A 20836-nucleotide genomic window follows, 5' to 3' on the forward strand; every position below is an offset into this window, starting at 1 on the left:
CCTGGCCATCCTCTGAAAAGACTTTCAGGATCCTGTATATGCTCAATATAAGCCCCTTCTGGTTGTTGCCTGCCAGGATTGTGGTTTCAAACGGTGATGGTGGTGAAAATTGTAGGGTGGGTGTTATAGTAAGTGCATAGTGCCGAATTTGCAAATACCCGTAGAATGCCTGTCTGGGGAGGTCATGTTTGTTTTGTAGTTCGGCGAATGGCAATAGTTTCCTTGTTCTGGGGTCCACCAGGTTCCCAAAGTGGAATAAATTCCGGGACGTCCAGTGATGTGACATTTGGTAAGTTAGACTATCCGGCACTTTGGGGTTACAGATAAAAGAGGTCAGGAGCGATCTATCCGATGAGAGAACGTGTTTGGGGGCCAGAGTGCGCCAGATCCGCCTCAAATAGGACATGGGACCCAGCATACGTTCAGGGACTACGTCCGCATTCGCACTCCACAACAGGTTATTTGGATGTATACTGGGCTTATTTTTATTTTTGTGCTGAACATAATGTGCAATGTCAGGGTCCAAGGCTGCAGCTTTATAATGCACCACTGTTTATAAGAGAACCTGTCACTATATACAGCTAGCATTAGCACAAAAAAGGTGAACAAACTGTATAGTGTGCAATTATTTGTTCATTGTCTTGCCCCATCTGGCTAGTGTTTATATTCTTTCTTTCCTGGAAACACCTTTCTCAAGAATTCCAGCTGTCCCTTCTGCCAAGATTTTACATCTATTATTAATAGCATGTTGTTCCCCCTGTGATAAACGCATTAATTACCAAACTAAACTCTGAAAACAGGTGATGCACTGAATGTGTATATAAATATACATTAGGGATGAGCCGAACACCCCCCTGTTCGGTTCGCACCAGAACATGCGAACAGGCATAAAATTTGTTCGAACATGCAAACACCGTTAAAGTCTATGGGACACGAACATGAATAATCAAAAGTGCTAATTTTAAAGGCTTATATGCAAGTTATTGTCATAAAAAGTGTTTGGGGACCTGGGTCCTTCCCCAGGGGACATGGATCAATGCAAAAAAAAGTTTTAAAACGGCCGTTTTTTCGGGAGCAGTGATTTTAATAATGCTTAAAGTGAAACAAAAGTGTAATATCCCTTTAAATTTCGTACCCGGGGGGGTGTTTATAGTATGCCTGTAAAGGGGTGCATGTTTCCCGTGTTTAGAACAGTCTGACAGCAAAATGACATTTCAAAGGAAAAAAAGTCATTAAAAACTACTCGCGGCTATTAATGCATTGCCGGTCCGACAATACACATAGAAGTTCATTGATAAAAACGGCATGGGAATTCCCCACAGGGGAACCCCGAACCAAAATTTAAAAAAAAAATGACGTGGGGGGTCCCCCTAAATTCCATACCAGGCCCTTCAGGTGTGGTATGGATATTAAGGGGAACCCCGCGCCAAAATTTAAAAAAAAACAGCATGGGGTCCCCCCAAAAATCCATACCAGACCCTTATCCGAGCACGCAACCTGTCGGGCCGCAGGAAAAGAGGGGGGGACGAGAGAGTGCCCCCCCCCCCCGGACCGTACCAGGCCACATGCCCTCAACATTGGGAGGGTGCTTTGGGGTAGCCCCCCAAAACACCTTGTCCCCATGTTGATGAGGACAAGGGCCTCATCCCCACAACCCTGGACGGTGGTTGTGGGGGTCTGCGGGTGGGGGCCTTAATGGAATCTGGAAGCCCCCTTTAACATGGGGACCCACAGATCCCGGCCCAGCTCCCTGTGTGAAATGGTAAGGGGGTACAAAAGTACCCCTACCATTTCACTAAAAAACTGTCAACAATGTTAAAAATGACGAGACAGTTTTTGACAATTCCTTTATTTAAATGCTTCTTCTTTCTTCTATCTTCTATCATCATCTTCTTCTTCTTCTTCTGGTTCTTCCTCCGGTGTTCTCTTCCAGCATCTCCTCCGCGGAGTCTTCTTCCCTTCTCCTCGGGCCGCTCCGCATCCATGGCATGGAGGGAGGCTCCCGCTGTTCTCTTCATCTTCTTCTCTTCATCTTCTTTTCGGGCCTCTCTGCATCCATGCTGGCATGGAGGGAGGCTCCCGCTGTGTGACGCTTCTCCTCTTCTGACGGTTCTTAAATAACGGGGGGGCACCCAGTGATCCCGCCCCCCTCTGACGCACGGTGACTTGACGGGACTTCCCTGTGGCGTCACGGGGAATGCCACAGGGAAGTCCCGTCATGTCCCCGTGCGTCAGAGGGGGGCGGGGTCACCAGGTGGCCCAGCCCCCCCTGTTATTTAAGAACCGTCAGAAGAGGAGAAGCGTGGAGCCTCCCTCCATGCCAGCATGGATGCGGAGCGGCCCGAGAAGAAGATGAAGAGAAAGCGGGAGCCTCCCTCCATGCCATGGATGTGGAGCGGCCCGAGGAGAAGGGAAGAAGACGCCGCGGGGGAGATGCTGGACGAGAACACCAGAAGAAGATGAAGGAAGATAGAAGAAAGAAGAAGCATTTAAATAAAGGAATTGTCAAAAACTGTCTCTTGTCGTTTTTAACATTTTTTACAGTTTTTTAGTGAAATGGTAGGGGTACCCCCTTACTATTTCACACAGGGGGGAGGGCCGGGATCTGGGGGTCCCCTTGTTAAAGGGGGCTTCCAAATTCCGATAAGCCCCCCGCCCGCAGACCCCCACAACCACCGGCCAGGGTTGTGGTGATGAGGCCATTGTCCTCATCAACATGGGGACAAGGTGTTTTGGGGGGCTAAAGCACCATTGGGAGCCCCAAAGCACCCTCCTAATGTTGAGGGCATGTGGCCTGGTACGGTTCAGGAGGGGGGGGGGGCGCTCTCTCGTCCCCCCTCTTTTCCTGCGGCCTGCCAGGTTGCGTGCTCGGATAAGGGTCTGGTATGGATTTTTGGGGGGACCCCACGCCATTTTTTTTTTTTTTTTTTAGTTTTGGCGCGGGGTTCCCCTTAATAACCATAACAGACCTGAAGGGCCTGGTATATAATTTAGGGGGACCCCCCCACATCTTTTTTTTTTTTTTAATTTTGGCTCGGGGTTCCCAAACAAATTCCCATGCCGTTGTTATCAATGAACTTCTATGTGTATTGTCGGACTGGCAATGCATTAATAGCCGCGAATATTTTTAAATGACTTTTTTTCCTTTGAAATGTCATTTTGCTGTCAGACTGTTCTAAACACGGGAAACATGCGCCCATTTACAGGCATACTATAGACACCCCCCAGCTACGAAATTTAAGGGGATATTACACTTTTATTGTTTCACTTTAAGCATTATTAAAATCACTGCTCCCGAAAAAAACTGCTGTTTTTAAAACTTTTTTTTGCATTGATACATGTCCCCTGGGGCAGGATCCAGGTCCCCAAACACTTTTTATGACAATACCATGCATATAAACAGAAAGATATAAAAAAAACTCTGTGCTTACTGAACCCAATAGCAGCTCACACAACAAAAAAGGATATTTGTGAAGGTAACAAGTGTATATAAAGTGTAGCGCTAGTTAAATCTGACAAATAGATGGTTGTAACATTACATACACCAAAAAAGGAGAAAAAAATACATGTATTTGTAACCATACACAACAGTTTGTATAAAAAATCTTAACGATCATCAGATATCTGTTAAATGTGAAGACAGTTCATAGTCCAATATTGTGAATAAAATGATTCTGTTCACCACGTGAATAACTGGTATAAAGAAACGTGAATGTGATGAGCCCTCCATATAGAAGCAGTGCAGGCTTACCAAAAGGGTTGGACTCATACGAACATACGCTCAATGAGTCAACAAGGCTTGTATTACCCACAGGCAATAAAGTAGGATCTTTAGACCAAATGGCGATGGAATCCGAACCACATCAAGGACTATGAAGGAACTCTTCTAAAAAGTGGCTCGTCTCAGTGGAATAGCCCAAAAAAAGGATGAAAAAAGGGCCACATAGCATAATTCCGTTTGATACAACAAAATTAATTAAAAAGTAAAACACTTACATATTCCGTGGTGAAAAAGCACTTGGTATAAAATTATGGCAGGCAGTGGAGACTCCTGCAGAGACCATTCGGATTGCGCAGCGCGACTCGCGCATGTGCAGTAGGGAACCAAGAAGTGAAGCTGCAAGGCTTCACTTCCTGATTCCCTTACCGAAGGCGGCGGCAGCACCCGAGGAGCCGAGGGAGAGCTCGGCTTCGGATGCCGACATCGCGGGCACCCTGGACAGGTAAGTGTCCTTATTTTAAAAGTCAGCAACTGCAGTATTTGTAGCTGCTGACTTTAAAAAAAAAAATTTGGCGGACCTGCGCTCTAAGAAGAAGGTTTCGGGCCAGCAGAATTCAAGCCAAGAGATTATAGGTCCTGCACTGTGCCTGCTGCAAGAGCATCTAGAAAAATCACAAGATGCATAGCTTTGCAAATCATAGCAACAGACTGTTTTTAAAGTGATTTTTTTTTTCTGTTTTTAAAGCGTTTGTTTTTTTTTTTTAATATAACAAACATGTCATACCTGCTCTGTACAATGGTTTTGCACAGAGCAGCCTTGAACCTCTTCTTTTTTGGGTCCACGGCGGTCCTGGCCCCTCCCACCTGCCGAGTGGCACCAATAGCAAGCCGTTTGCTATGGCGACACTTGAACAGGCTCGCTCCTATGAATGGGCATTATCCATGCACACACGGAACAGGGCTTGGCTTCAAAGGCTGAGCATGATTTTCCTCTAGGCATTGTTGTGTGACACCAGAAAAAGCCATTCAGCTTGTGAGTTGTGGTAGCCTCAGAGCTTGGAGGTTAAGTTCAAATAACTGATCTGTGGGATTACAAGTAATTCAAGTCTTGTTACTCATTATTTTTAAGTGAGTAGAGGTCTATTCCATCTTATTGACAATGTTGGAAAACCACTTTAATTAGTCTGGTGCGTTGACACAAAGGGTTTGACACTGTCTACTCAGCAGCTATATTAGAAGTATGGAAACATACTTGGGGGAAAAATATTTTAGTATATTTTTTCTTAATGAATGTATTACTTAGAAGTATTTGTAAAGTACATACAAGTGGAAAAGAGTGGGAAAAAAATATAGCATAATGTTCATATACATTTATACATTTCTGTTTCAGGACTGATTAAAATTGAAACTTTTTTTTCCTCATGTAAGCATGAAATTATGATTACATATATATTTTCCAGACAGGGGGAACTCTAGGTTGCTTTTCTTGTGTTTTCCATTCTAAAAAAAAGGTCTGTTGTGTACAGAGCTAAATAGCTGAAGCTTTGATTATATAGCTGCATGAGTCAGAGGAATGACTTTTCCTTCCCTGCACTATCCAGACTTTGAGCTCTAGAGAGTCAGAAAACAAATGGCTATTGCTGTGCCTTTTCTGTAGAAAACCCATCATTTTATGTAACATCAGTGGCAAGAGTTCACCCTGTGTTAGAAAATTGTTTGTGAAATAAGGATATATAAAGATAAGAAAGTATTAAACCATGATTTAAAACGTTATGGTTATGCACACACATTGGTTGACCCGTAGAGCAGAAAAAGAAGTGTATTTTGGCACTCAGGAGGCACAGGTGCAAATGACAGCCTACTGCTAACAGCTTGTCAAACTTGATGGTAGGCTGAAATACATAGTGGCTGTACTCTATTCTGAGGCCATATGCCCTGAATGCAGACCATCTATGTTTGGGCATGCCTCCCTGTATGCAAGTACCACTCAGAATAGTGTACAGCCCCTGTATATTTCAGCCTGCCATTGATTTTTTTTTTTTTTTTTTTTTTTACAGGCTGCTGGCAGCAGGCTGTAAGCTCCATCTCTGCCTCCTGGAAGCCACAATACGCACAAGGCCTATAAAAAAATATAAAACAGACAAAATTATTAGAGTTTCCCATTTTATTAGGAGTTTTGCCTTTTCAGTTTAGTCTGAGGCTTGATGGCCTGCCTTCTCCAAGACCTAGTCCACAGAAGAAGCTTGCACAACGGTATAGTCAGCAGAATATAACTGACGTATATCTGCTGAGTATATCATTGTGTCGATTTCTTCTGTGGATTGTGTAACATTGAAGGTTTTCTGAGACATTCCAGCTTGAGCACCAGGTTTTTGGGGCTGCTTATTGAAGCTGAGGTTGCAACACTGTTCCACCTTTTCTCCAAAACCTGTCCTGTATTTTTGAGTAGGAATATTCGTTACCCCTTCCCATACTCGATGAGTGAAAAACATACAGGCTGCCTCTATAAATCCGCCAACATTTTCTGGTTGTGTAATAGCATTTCAGATTGTCTACTTCCTAGGACATTGGTTCCAAAGTGGGTACAATTTAAGACCAAACGGAAGTGGTTTACTGTAGGCTGAAACCAAAAACTAAATGTATGCATGTCGGTCCATCTATGTCAGTAAGTACATGTCAAGCTCACAAAACTACATGTACTTAAAGTGATATTAAAGGTTGCAGTTATTTTTTTTAAATAACAACCATGTTTACTTACCCCGATCCTCCTCTTCTTGGGTCCCCTTCCAGCGCTCCTGGCTTCTCCTCTTTTCAGAGTGTCCCCATAGCAAGCCACTTGCTATGGGGGCACTCAGGTGTGCCCGCTCCCGAGCCCTGCTCTGTCTGCCCATAAAACACATAATGGTGCTCGGCCCTGCCCCCCATTCTCTCCTCATTGGCTCACTGGATGTGATTGACAGCAGCGGGAGCCATGGTCTCAGCCAATGTGGAGGCAGAGACCAGGGAGAGCAGCCACTCAAGCACATCCCTGGCTCTGGAAAGTATTGGGAGGGGAACGGGAGCTGCATACTGAAGGTTTTTTATCTTCATGCAAAGAATGCATGGAGATAAAAAATCATCTTTACAGCCACTTTAAAGTGGAACTTTAGTCAGAAAGTCCTGCTAGATCACTTCAGGCTGGCCCCTTTTGTAGGTATAGTTATGTAAAACGTTAAAAAGAAGTTTCTATGCTGTTTAAAATACAGTAATACACTGTCTTACCCTGCTTCACACATGCTCAGTTGCTATCTATTTTTAGGCACTGTGCCGAATATTTGTAGAGCATGATCTGCTGACAGCCTAAAGATTTACTGCTGTTCAGGGTCAGCAACAATTCTTAAGGCAATTTATAGCACACACTAATTTTGGGCATAATTATTAATGTGGAATTTATGTTCCTTGCTAAAGAACATTATTTTTTATCATCTTATTAAGTTTTTTTTGGGTAAAGTTCCACTTTAAATTTAAATTTAAATCTAAATTAGTTGGTTTGTTGGGTTGGCTTTTTTTTTCTTCCCAGTACAGCTAAATAGAATAGAACAAAGCAGGCATAACATACATTGCTTATTTTCACTATGATCACATATTGTAGATCACACTGTCTCCCCCTAGGCTTCTGTACCTGCTATCAAGTGTTTGAAAGCTGTGTTAGATGGTGATGTTTTTCCAGCCATTAACACTTAATTGTGACCCAGCTTTGCCATTACTTATGGGTCTTTCGTCTCCAGGCTTGTGACGTGTATTGTGGCACACACACACACGTCTTTTTCTAGATAATGTTTATAATAAGGCTCTCCTAATAGCAACACTTTCCCCAGGGTAGCCAATGCATTGATACTCAAACAAAATCTGATGCAAGAATGTGTATTTGCAATATGAAAAAAATATGTTATAGGCCTCATACACACGGACATTTTAACAGCGGCTCTTTTGAGCTTTTTTTGCTGCTTAAGAATGCCACTCCATGTTATTCAATGGGCTCATACACACCATGGCGTTTTTGAGCTGTAACAGGCATGGTCGTTTTTAAGCTAAAAAAAAAAAAAAAAACAAGGACCAGCGCGTTCTGAGGCTCCAGCGCTAGAGCTGTTTTGATGCCGAAAAAAGCTCAAAAACGCGCATTAGCGCTATACCAACGTTTTTTAGCTTCAGCGTTTTTAAGCTGTAAAAATGTTTTATGTGGGTGTTTTGGGAGTGGAAAATAGCAGAGGGATATTTTTTTTTAAAAACACGCCTTAGCGTTAACACTTACAAACGACGTTAAATGCGAATTGACGCCAAATGAAAACGCTAATAAAATCACGTTTTTAACACTGCTTTTTTTCCAGGCGTTGTTACTAGCTTTACAGCCCATTTTTTTTAAACGTTCGTGTGTATGAGGCCTAAAGGATCAATGAAGGTAAAAAGCTAATATCTTGAGTAAAAATAAATAAAACTGTAGTTATAGTTTTACTTTAGTTATAGCCTAACATGTTTGCTATAGGAATGGCTATATAATATTAATTTTTTCAACAGATGGCCTTCTGTGTGCTTTACTAGACACTAAACTAGTACAGTAGTTATTAATTTTTTTTTTTTCACCTGGTAATCCTGCAAATGGCACACTTTCTGTTCTTGGGTGGCTACGCTCACTCAATCAATCCGCTATATCAATGGAGGAAGCCATGGTTCTAGGTCAGAGTTCAATATGTCTTTCTCTGCATTAAATGGCGATGGGTACTTAGAAGTTTAAAGCAGAAGATAACATTGTTTGTGGTAGCAGAAGATAGCATTGTTTGTGCTTTCAGTTCAGCCCACAGGAAATTACAATAACAATGCATTTTTTGCAAGATCATCAGGTATTTTCTGTACTTGCTGAAAATGTTCCTAAGCTGGGTACACACGGCTTTCGGCCCATGTATATGTCAGTCTGTGCGACAGAAGAAGTTTGGCCGTCTTCTGTCAGACGTGCATGCTGGAAAACCAGCAGCCGACTGACTCCCGATCAGCGCTCTCAGCCAATGGCAGAAAGTGCTGGTCTGAGAGTTCTGGCGGGGGGCGTCCCTCTGTCAGAACACAACAGCTCAGCGGGGGAGATCGCTGTACTAATGTTGGATGGTTAGTACAGGGACTCCGACCGGAGCTGACATTTCTTTTTTGTTTTTTGTTTTTTTCATTCAACCCGCTAGGTTGTACGAAAAAATTTGTAGTGTGTACCCGGCTTTATGGCCTGTACACACGATCCAAAAATCGGATGAAAAATAACACTTTCGACGCAATCCTACGATAATCGGCTCGTTACTACACAGCTTTCGAGAGCCGATCACAACAATTCATTTGATATTATTTGATCGGACAAGCGCAAAAATTTTCCTCGTATGATACCGGATCGCACGATTTTCGTTTAATCAGTACAATTGTCGTCCAAAAATACAATACAAACACATTACAACACATGACATCACTTATGATTTTTTTTTTTTTTCTGTCGTACGAGAATTTTCGTGACTTTAGTAACCTATTCAATTTCTACTTGCGACTAATAAGAGAAAAAAGTCGGACGATCTGTTGTCCGATTTTCGGATTGTGTGTACGGACCAATAAGTCTGAATAATGAAAATTAATGCAGCCACCATATCTAAGCACTGAAAAGTTGCAACATTTTTGCTCTTTGGTTTTGATAACCTTTCACCTCGTTCAGTAATATTTATTACACACTGACATAAGTGGAAAGTGAACATTACCTCTAGTTAACACAAATATACATTCCTGATTTATAGATATGGTCTGACACCAGTAAAGCTGGATTACTTGAATAGTTTTAAATTCTTCTGACATCCTCAGAAAAAGAAAAAATACATATTGGGTGCCCAGTCCTTTACAGTGTATGCAAGTTGTCCCATTTTTATGATTGTTATTTAGTGCACTTATGCCTAGACTATCAGCATAAAAATATTGACCTATTCCTAACAAGCAGCAAAAGAGCTTTAAAACAAGCCATCACTGAGGTCTTTAACTGCATGCATTATAAGGTAATTAATTCTCGAAGAACAAGACTCAAGTTGGGTCATAGGGCTCATTCACATGGACGCAGATCCCTGTATAGTGTAAAGAACTGTTTTTTTTGTACTGGCATGTAGCTGTTTGCAAATTTGCCAGGGGCAAGTGCCCAGCCCCAGATGTGCAGGCTCTGCGTCGGGGGCTGTGCATCTGTACCTTTCAAACTTGGAGGTTAGAATGATTCCATTCAGCTGATGCCTATCCATTCACTTATAGAGCCTGCCTGCACCCAGCTACAAGCTACGGTAGTAGAAAAGATGAACAAGCAGCTCTTTCCACTGTATGGAGCTTTGCACCCATGTGAATGAGCCCTTAGTCAATTTCCAACAGCATACAAAACCTGGTATTTGTTTACATTAGAAAACTGGCAAGTTGCTAAGGTCATGTTGGCCAAGAAAATAAGGAGAAAGATGCTATCATCTCAGTGCTTCTATTGTGAACTTTAAAGATAATTTTTTTTCACAGTGCCTGTAGCTACTGAGGCAATATCTTTTTAAATCTGATTCTCAATAAGTAAATACTTTATAGTTCATAGTTTGGATACAGGTGCACTTTAAGAGCTGAGATAGCGGTGTGATTTTAACACTATATTAAAGAGATCATGTTAAGATGTAGATATAAAAAAAAAAAATATTGCTCATCCCAACCTTTGCTACTTTGGGAGTCACTGACCCAGATCAAGTACATACCTATTAGGTGTTCTAGTAAAGCATAGATCAGGATAGCACCCTGGATCCTGTACTTTTCATAGTAGATCTAAACAATTTCATTAAAATGTCAAACATTGTAACGTAATTTCAGAAATGTTTTCTAACCTGTGTAGCTTTTTGTTCAGGATTTTCCTGTTTTTGTGTTGACCATCTTCCAGCTGGTGTTTTTGCATTGCCACTCTGTCACATGAGCTAATTCTGGCCCTAGGCAGTTTGAATTACGGCCGGTTCAGCAGGAACAGACCAATATTCAAATCTTGTATGAGCAGGCTGAATGTACCAAGTTGATGGATCGATCAACTTGGATACAATCGGCCTGCCAAATTTTGCATGCGATTAATTGCTTGCGGCTGGTATAGCCTCCAGCAATAATCACTGTCTTCTTCCGGAGGGGACGGCTTTACCCACCCTCCAGGAAGAACACAATGGCTCAGCAGGAGGGATTCCCCTGTCAACACGGTCTGTGTTGCAGCAAAGAAATTTGTTCCTTCTATTAAAAATGTCTCCATGTCTTAAAAGTGGCCGCGACAACATGCGCTGCACAGATACGGTACATCACTGTCACTATCAGTAAATCAGTACTGAGCAATGATGTGCAGAGAGGCTGAAAAAGGCTAGAGGAGATAAGCAGTAAGAAGAACTGGTGAAAACAGTATTTTAGGAAAAACAAATCAGTGGTTGTTACAAACTAATCTAGTTAGATCTACTTTAAAAACTCATGGTCTCCCTTTGCATGCAAAACACAGAAAAAAAAGCTATTATTCTGGTGGCTATGAGTATGTGTGCTTCAGCTTTTGTGTGTGAAATATGTAAATAGTCCAATTTCTATTGTCTTTGATAGGTTGGCTGTATCTTTCATTGTGTTTCCCCCTCTGTATTTAATAACAGGAGATCCATGCACTGTTTCCTCACAGTTGGAGCTGGAAGAAGCTTTCCGGTTATATGAGCTAAATAAAGACTCCGAGCTCCTAATTCATGGTGAGCAAAAACTATATTTATTCAAAGTCTCTTTAATCGATAGCAAGCGGTTGGTTTGTCACAGAAAACAATTTTGTGTGAAATACAGAATATTAGCTTTGAAATAAAGGTAATTGTAAGACAATAATATGGAATTATTAGGTACTTTTAGATATTTGTTACAGAGAATAGAGCTACGTGTACGTGTATCAGTATCTGTGCAATGATATTACAACTGAATAAACACCATGTTATGTTTACAGTGTTTCCTTGTACCCCTGAGAGGCCTGGAATGCCCTGCCTTGGTGAAGACAGTAAGTATGCTTTGTGCTATTTATACATATTTACTGATGTGAGCAAAGTGATGTTGCCTAGCTTTTTTTCATTCATCTAACATTTGTCAGACAGATCATGTTTGATTTATGCTAGAGGAGACTATACACTTTGGGGAATATTTCTAAATCAGTGAATGTGACTTTTGTCATACATTCACTAAATGTGAATCTTTCTGGGGCATGAGTTTTAAATGATAGTGAATAGCATGCAGTAAATGATTGGTGACAGTCACATTCACTGCTTTATAAATATCTCCCTGTGTCTGTTGCCAGTAGCAACCTGGTATTAGAATTGCAGTCAGTTGGGGATGCAAAATATGTTAAAAGACAGACCAAAAATTGTGTCAATCAATACTTATGCCAATCTATACTGCTAAACATTAGGCAAGAACTTCAATACACATCAGAAATACATTTAATTATGTTGAGTGATTCTTGTGATCCAGGCCTTGACGTCCCCCCCAGCCTGCTGGTTGAGTATAAAAGGTGCAGCAGACCATTTAATGAGTCAGAACAGCTCCCTTTTCACTCTTTACCTGTCAGCATAATGTACACTGAACAGAGGTGGAATGGGTCCTATCGCTGCCCCTCCCACTCCCCGTCTTGGTGCTATTATGTAGGGAGTTACAGGAGGCTAAAATAACAATGGTTGCTTTTAAAAATACATTTTAATATTTTAGTAAAGTGGATCTGATTTCAAAAAGTGAAGATTTTCATGGGTCTCCTGAGGTGAGCAGTCACAGGCACAGTGCATTAGAATCTCACACTAATGATGTATTCATGTGGCTGTAGCAACAGAGCTGCCTGAGCGCAGAATGGACACTTCTCCAGACAAAAGGAAAATCTTTCAGGGTAATGCGTAGGCACAATTAGAATTTCAATATGTTCCCTATAAAATATCAAATTACCACTTTTTGAAAATTCTTTTTATTGGTTTTAAAGAATTAAAGGAGACGTCCAGCCAAAGCTCGTTTGGCTGTACTTCTATGGATCACAGGAGTGCAGTTCTTTTTGCTCTCCTGTGACACATTTTCAGCAGGTCGCGGTCTGAAGTTCGCTCTCCGCTGATGTCACAGAAGTCGGTCTATGCTCTGCGTCATCGCGGCAATAAAGTCTGGATCTGCCAGATGCCTGGACTGACAGCGGGGTGCTGAGAGTCTGAGCCAGCCACTCCTACCCCTCCACAGCCCAGTGCTCCAATGAGCGAGGAGGGGGCAGAGCAGAGAGCTGTGAATGACAGTCTACAGCTCTCTACCTCGGGAGTTCTGAAAACCGAGCTATCGGCGGTGTTCGATCACTCAGTTTTTTTGTAGAGGTGCTGGGGGACAGCATTCCCCGGCTCAAGGTAAACAACAAAACAAACATCTCTAATTATCTCCAGAAATACTTTTTGAAATAAAGAAAAATGGAATGACCTCTGCATTATCCCCAATACCCATGGTGCATCACATTTCAAGCATTAATGAACATATCACATTTATTTTCCCAGATAACCACTGAGATTTCTCAGATCACCTTTTGTCCTGAAATCATAGAGAATGCAATCACCCAATAACTATAATATCAGATACCATTGATGGAGAATCTAGCCATAAGTCCCACACCTTGTTAAACTTTTGGGAACAGCTGCGAGATTCCTAAATTGTCACTTTTTGAATTCAGGTCCCTTTGGGTACGCTGGCATCCGCTTTATGTTTGTACCACGTCTACATTATGTCTGGGTGCATTTTGTATTGGTCCATTCAGAAATAATTTATCTGGTTTTTATGAGTTCAGCTTTAGTATTTAGTGCTGCATTTAACTTCCACTAAGCATACCCCCAAAGACTACATGACCCATTCAAGTGTGTTTTTAACACAGATTGTTACTGTGCTTCTAAACCCAAAACAAAAAATGTAATGTATTGCAGCAGTCTTTGAATGTTATGGTAGTACCGTATTTTCCGTTGTATAAGGTGACCAGGCGTATAAGACGACCCCCTAATTCTACTGTATTTCTACAGTTTTTGCCTATACTCACTGTATAGGACGACCCCCCTTCTGAGGCTTCATATTGCCTATATTTCCTTCTTCTTAATGGAAGTTGGAGCCATACCGCGCTGAGCCAATCACGGCGAGCGATGTATTCTATTAATGAATACAAAGCCTGCTCGGATTGGCAGAGGCTGTAACATCATCAGCCCACGCCTCTCTGACTCTCAAAGCCAATCCGAGCAGGCTACTGTAAGTAGCCTGCTCGAATTGACAGAGGTTGTTACTCCAATCTGAGCAGGCTCTGTATTCATTAATAGAATGCATCGCTCGCCGGGATTGGCTCAGCTGTGTATACTGTATGTAGCCGAAGCTACATACAGTATTACCGCACATCCGGTGGGCTGACATACAGCTAGCTGCATTTGAAACCCGGTGTATAAGAGGACCCCCGCTTTTTGGCCATTTTTTTTAAGTGTAAAATAGAGCTGCACAATTAATCGTTATCGCGATCTTGACTAAAGTGTTTCACAATTCTTTCTATGCAAAGAATTTTCTCTGCTCTTCTGAAGCCATAGCCATCAAAAGGAAGGAAGAGAAAATCTGGGCAGTCTGACAAGAATTAAAACATTCTTTATCAGTTGAACTTAAGTATAAACATTGTAACAATTTGTCCCTTGAATAGACATTGGTGTAAGTGAAAAAAGTTTAACCACTTAAACACTAAACCTTTTTCTGACGCTTGTTGGTTTAAGTTAAGTTAAAGTCATTTAATTCATTAAGTTAAGTTAAAATCATTTTTTTCCCTAGAAAATTACTTGGAACCCCCACACATTATATATATTTTTTAGTAGACACCCTAGAGAATAAAATGGTGGTTGTTGCAATATTTTATGTCACACTGTATTTGCGCAGCGGTCTTTTGGAAAAAATTACTTTAATTTAAAAAAAACTAACCAGTAAAGTTAACCCATTTTTTTGTACAATGTGAAAGATTTTACGTCGTGAGACTCGTGAGAGAATCGTGATCTTTTTATTCTAAACAAAAAAAATTGTGATTCTCATTTTGGCCAGAATCATGCAGCTCTAGTGGAAAAGGTCCCTTATATGCCAGAAAATACAGTACATGGTTTATTTTTTCAAGCCTTTTTTCTTTAATTTTACCTGGGTTTTCTGCCTATAACGCGTTTCCACTCCTAGAATGACAATCCTCCTTCAGCCTACTGTATCCAGAGAATCAGAATAGGACTACAGAACTATGTCCCTCTGATTGTCAATAACATGGAGGGGCGTGATACTGTAGACCTAGGAGAGAACTGAAAACCGTGGGGATGATTAGGGTCAGCGTAGACTGTAAAGAGAGTAAAATAAGTTATCCACACACAAGATTTCTGGCTATTTCAAGAAGTATTTTTGCAATTCTTAAACGGAAATATCAAATGATGTCCAATGGTATATTTAGAGGAAAAGTACAGCCAAAGCTTTTTTGGCTGTACTTTTATGGATCATAGGCGTGACGTTCGTTAAGTACTCCTGTGACCCGTTTTCAGCCATCAGCGGGCTAAAGCCCACAGTCGGATCACGTGACAGAGCTGGTCCAGGCTCTGAATAGATCCTGACCATATGCTCGGGATCCACCCAGAAGTCTCTACTAGCACATAGCTCAGCCTCTCAGCGATCCACAGAGAGCCTGAGCCAGCTCCTTCCACCCCTTTGCAGCCCAGCACTCCAGTGAGAGCTGAAGGGGCAGAGCAGAGAGCAGAGGCCAACAGTCCCAGCTTTCGGCTCACAGTCAAGGGGGGGGGGGGAATTGAGCAATCAGTGTTTCTTGATCACTCAGTTCTCACTGCAGAGCTGCCGTGGGACAGATACAGCATCAGATCAATGCTGCATCCACCTAGGTGAATATAATGAATTTTTTTTTTCCCAAAGCCCATACTTATCTTTTAACAGACCAGATAGGAGAAGCTCATTGTTAGGAGTTGCATACCCTTTAAATGTAGTGTTTGAACAGTGATTAGAGATCCCCTCTAAAGTAACCCATGGTTGGGGCGCCCATATGTGATTCCAGTGCAGTCCTCTTGTCTCTCCTAAATACTTGTCTTTCCAGCCTCAGATCAGAAATCTCCTCTTAACTAGTCTGGTCTGACAAACCAGTTGCCCGACCAGACCCATCTTTTACCAGTTATAGACCTTATATAAACTTTTGTCTATAATATCTCAGAGGGTAGTAAGGTTGGGAGCACAATTCGCTTTCTACAACCAATCTTGCATTAATAGTCTGCTTGTTGCCTGTAGTTTTGTAGCAACATCACATAGCTATACAGTCTCCTTGTCCTAGTATTCTTTTAAACAGCTGCAAGTAAAACTACAACCTGTAAGTGAACAGCATCAGTCTAATATTTGGACTGTAATCACTGCTATATCAATACTTTGACAGCCTAGAGTTTTTTCAACCTTCAAAAAATAAACATGCTTACAGAAATATTGCTTGATCCAGGTGTTTACAGGTGGATCGAGGAGCGTTCACATGTCTGGTTGGATTTTCTCATCTGATCACTGTTGTTTTCTTGTGAGACAGGCTGGGGATGTCTGCAGATTGATCTATCTCCTTCCCTATTAGGCACAAATATGCTAATTTGCCCAATGGAAATACATATGTTTGTAAGGCAATCCTTTGCAGCAAAGATTATTTAGCAGCCAGATTATGCATACATGGCAATGCTTTAGGGATTATAATAGCCTTTCATATGCTATATCATCTAACATGCGCTTGCCCTATTTCACATGTTGAATAGAAATTATATTGAATATGAAGAAAACTGATTATACTTTGTTTTTATGATTAGAATCAATCTATAGACGTGGAGCAAGAAGGTGGCGAAAGCTGTACTGTGCAAATGGTCACACATTCCAAGCGAAGAGGTTTAACAGAGTGGGTATTGATTCTTGATGCTGTTTCAGAAGATATGCAACTTGCTAGACTGTTATACATATTTTGATGCAAATAGTTTTGTTTTTTTTTTCTCTCACAAATTCACCCTGAGGAGTACTTTGTTTCTCTAATTTGTATATGAGATAGTAGATGGAAATTGTTTAACGTTTGACACCCAGGCTTTTACTGAAATAGTGGGGTTTTTTTTGCATATATTATAGTTTAAAATAAGCACATGCACACTCATAAAATCTTAATTACTTTAGTAAGTTGTGCATGTATAAAGGTCCATGTTTCTGGGCACCTAAAATGTTATTGTATACTGTGTAGTGAAATTGTACTGTGTAGACATTATGTCTGTTCTCCCTTTATTCACTGCAGACAGCTGACTGTGTAGGAGTCTTATGCAGACAGTCTGTTGAAACTAAATGTTTTCATGTGTTTTCTCTTTTTCTAGCGAGCGCACTGTGCCATCTGCACCGACCGGATATGGGGGTTAGGACGGCAAGGTTATAAATGTATCAATTGTAAGCTGTTGGTTCATAAAAAATGCCACAAGCTTGTTAGCATTGAGTGTGGGCGACATACAATAGCTGTAAGTAACAATACTTGTCACATGAAAAAGAAAAATGTCATAACCATTTTCTTTCTATTCTTCATCAGGTCATTAGATTTAGAGCTGCAACTAACGATTATTTTCATAATCGATTAGTTGGCTGATTATTATTTCGATTAATCTGTTAATAACCTTAAAAAAAGTGTGGTGTAAAATTGAGTTAATATGTAAAGTTTAAAAAAAAAAAAGGCAATTTACAGGCAGTCCCCGAGTTACCAACGACTTATGAAAGGCTTCAAATGCCGGCCACTTCTGCTCCACGCTGGTCCTGGATACACATCCAATACTGCAGTTCTACATGACCAGAAGAGCCCCAGATAACATAGCAAGCGCTCGGAACATCCCACATCCATGCACAGGCGGACGTTACACTTCCGAATGCAGTGTTCCGACCGGAAGTTACACATACAAATGCAGTGTTGTGACTGGTTGCCACGGTGATTGAAAAAAAAAAAAACTCTATAGCGGCCAGGACTGTGCCCGACAAGGCTAGTGATGTCACAGTACCTGCACAGCCAGGCTGAAAGAGAATGATGAGTCCCTAGCAGAGGTGAGCTCCTCCCCTTGATGGACAGCTGAGTTGAGCAGGCTATCAGCGGCAGGGCTGGTTGATTGGTGTCCAGCTACATGTGGTGTTCAGCTACAGGTGGCAAAGAATGGCTTAGTCTGCATTGGGTGTACCCAGTATCCAGGGGCTGTACACATTCCTGGAGGAGAGGAAAAGTCTGCAAGTCCCAAAGCTGTTATGAAAAGGCTGCAAGCTCTATGGAGGGGAAGTTTGCACCATCACTGTAGTGAACAGGTTCTGGGGACTGGTGCCTCGGTATCAGTATGACTGTGTACAGGGATATTCCCGATCTGTGTAGGGCAAGACTTCTCTTACCCCGGCTCTATGTGTCCTGGACTAAGTCAGGGGTGTGGAATTTTTTTTTATAAACTACTTGTCCAAGGGACTAAATTAGGGTCCTAATCTACTTATTCCTCATGACAATCTACTTGTTCATCAGATTGTCATCAGATTGTCAAGGAATGTCTGGGGCTTTTAAAAACGAAAAGGGCTTTATGGCGACTTAAGGGGCAAACAAAAAAAAATAAACCCTGCTGCTTGCCCTTAAAAAAAACACACCTGCTTGGTGCCCGGAACTGCATGTCCTGGGCTTTGGGCAATATGATTTGCGTATCCCTGGCTATGTGTTTGAGGCAGGCTGCACTGGATCTTTGTATTCTGAGCCTTCCAGTATCAATGAAGCTAAGCTGACAGATCACAGTACTTGATGGTACTACAGTATATTTTGTGTGGTCCTCTTTTCCCTGTATCCAGTGCTGGATAGCGAGCAGTTTGATCACTTAAAAACCAGGCCGAAGGATGGATTCTCATACCTGTGTTTTATTTTTGGCACAGTAATGCTATGTCCACACGATAGGATTTTCCGACAACAAAACCATGGATTTTTTTTCTGAAGGATGTTGGCTCAAACTTGTCTTGCATACACACGTTCACACAAATGTTGTCGGAAATTCCGAACGTCAAGAATGCAGTGACGTACAACACATACAACGAACCGAGAAAAATGAAGTTCAGTAGCCAGTGCGGCTCTTCTGCTTGATTCCGAGCATGCGCGGACTTTTGTGCGTCGTAATTGTGTACACACGATCGGAATTTCCAACAAGTCTTGTTGTTGTAAAATTTGAGAGCCTGCTCTCAAACATTTGTTGGCGGAAATTCCGACAACAAATGTTCCATGGAGCATATACACGGTCGGACTTTCTGACAACAAGCTCACATCGAACATTTGTTGGCGGAAAATCCTATCGTGTGTACGGCCCATAACAGTGCAAGGTGCATTTTGCAGAAAACCACACCAAGGATTTAGCCAGCAGAGTATGTTAATTCACTCCACTAAAATGCAGAGATATAAATGATGTTCATAGCCTGCATCACACAGGCTCTTCGGCACTGGCAACACCTGAGCTTGTCTTCTCTCTTTCTCTCAATGGTGGTCATTATTCTGCAGCATTTGGCCTATGGAACTTTGCATTCAGTAATTGGCTAGGTGTTGCCAGTTCCAGAATGGCCAACATGATATTGGCCGTCGTCATTAAGAAAGAAGAGGGAAGAAGAGAAGATTGGTGGGAGGTTTTGTTTTATGTTCAGTGAACCTAGAATACCTTGCAATTGCCCAAAGCAAAACTTCAATTACATTTATACTTTGTATACAATGAAGTAAATTAAGGAATATGATTATTTTAGATGGTGATCACACAGAAATAATGCAGAGAGTTGAAGCTTATGCCCTGAGCACCATCCAGGGCCCATAATTGCTTTAATTTAGCTCTGCTGATATTACAAGCTAATACCTTGCTTATTGGTAATTTTATGCTTGGTGCTTTCATAAAATATTCACTAGCCAATTTCACTGATGGATCCTTGTTTGTTTAGCCCACATAAGAGGCTTTCACAGACAACCATTTGAATTAATTGTTTATTTGTAGGTCAATCCAGCAGTTATTTGTTATAGTGGGAACTACTACAAACCATGTTATTTGTATGTGAATAATTTGTCATATTAATGTGAACAAAGCTGTAATGTATATATGAAGTTGTTTCATTAGGGGCATTCTGGATTTTATATGCTGTAGAACTGTTCTGTATAGTCGGGTGTGTGGATTAACAATTTACTCAAATGTCTAGTTAGTGTGGGTAAATATTACTGTTCTTTAAGTCTAAATGAAGAAAGTATATATTTGCAGAATGTCAGATGCCGTTTTATTACTTGCAGGAGCCAATCATTCCAATCGATCCACCACCTGTACATCCAGAACATCAGGAGCAAGGTAATATATTCGGCCGTAATTTGGGTAGACTAAGCACTTAAAATGTTCACAATGCATAATGAATTTGAGTTTTTCTGTATGTTTTATGGACAGGACTAAAGCCGGCCATACATGGATCGAAGTTCAGGGAGTTCATGTGTGGGCAGGTCGATCTATTGATCGACTTGTGTACAACAAGCCTGCTAGAAATTTTTTCTCTCTTCCTATAGCCGGCGGTGCTAATCAGCGTAGATGGCGGGAAGTCTCCCCACTGTCAGAATACAATAGCTCAGTGGGAGGGATTCCCATATCCACATCGAATTTGTGAATGGGGGAATCAAGTCATTTTCTTTAATTCAATCCACTGATTGAACAAAAAAAAAAAAAAAACCCTTGTGTATGGGCCAGCATAAGGAACTAAAACACATGTATTATGGTAATCATGCTGTACAGGACACAGACTGAGTATTTTATAGAATAAAACCAAAGAAAATCCCGAGCTCAACTTACTGATCAGCCTGCAACCAACCAAATTGTCCTGTCTAACAATATGCGTTAAAAACAGGGGTTTCGTTTGCACACATTTGCAAATACATGCGTAAGCTGCAGAGCCTCTTCACGGCACTCCAGTATTATCTACAGTCCTAATGCAAAGTTTTGAGAGCCTCCATAGTAGAAGCACATGCAATATAATGGATAG

At 41.4% G+C, this 20836-nt stretch overlaps 1 protein-coding gene across 1 annotated transcript in view; it reads left to right on the plus strand.

Annotated features, from left to right (window-relative positions):
- Positions 1-20836, plus strand: part of PRKCI (protein kinase C iota) — a 156606-nt gene that overhangs the window by 67727 nt on the left and 68043 nt on the right. The window contains exons 3-7 of the mRNA XM_073626188.1: positions 11398-11487; positions 11730-11780; positions 16621-16706; positions 17164-17301; positions 20103-20157. Of these exons, the coding sequence (XP_073482289.1) occupies positions 11398-11487; positions 11730-11780; positions 16621-16706; positions 17164-17301; positions 20103-20157 (420 nt within the window). The remainder of the gene's footprint in view (positions 1-11397; positions 11488-11729; positions 11781-16620; positions 16707-17163; positions 17302-20102; positions 20158-20836) is intronic.

The sequence above is a fragment of the Aquarana catesbeiana genome, linkage group LG04, assembly GCF_042186555.1.
Source record: "Aquarana catesbeiana isolate 2022-GZ linkage group LG04, ASM4218655v1, whole genome shotgun sequence".
Classification (NCBI taxonomy): domain Eukaryota; kingdom Metazoa; phylum Chordata; class Amphibia; order Anura; family Ranidae; genus Aquarana; species Aquarana catesbeiana.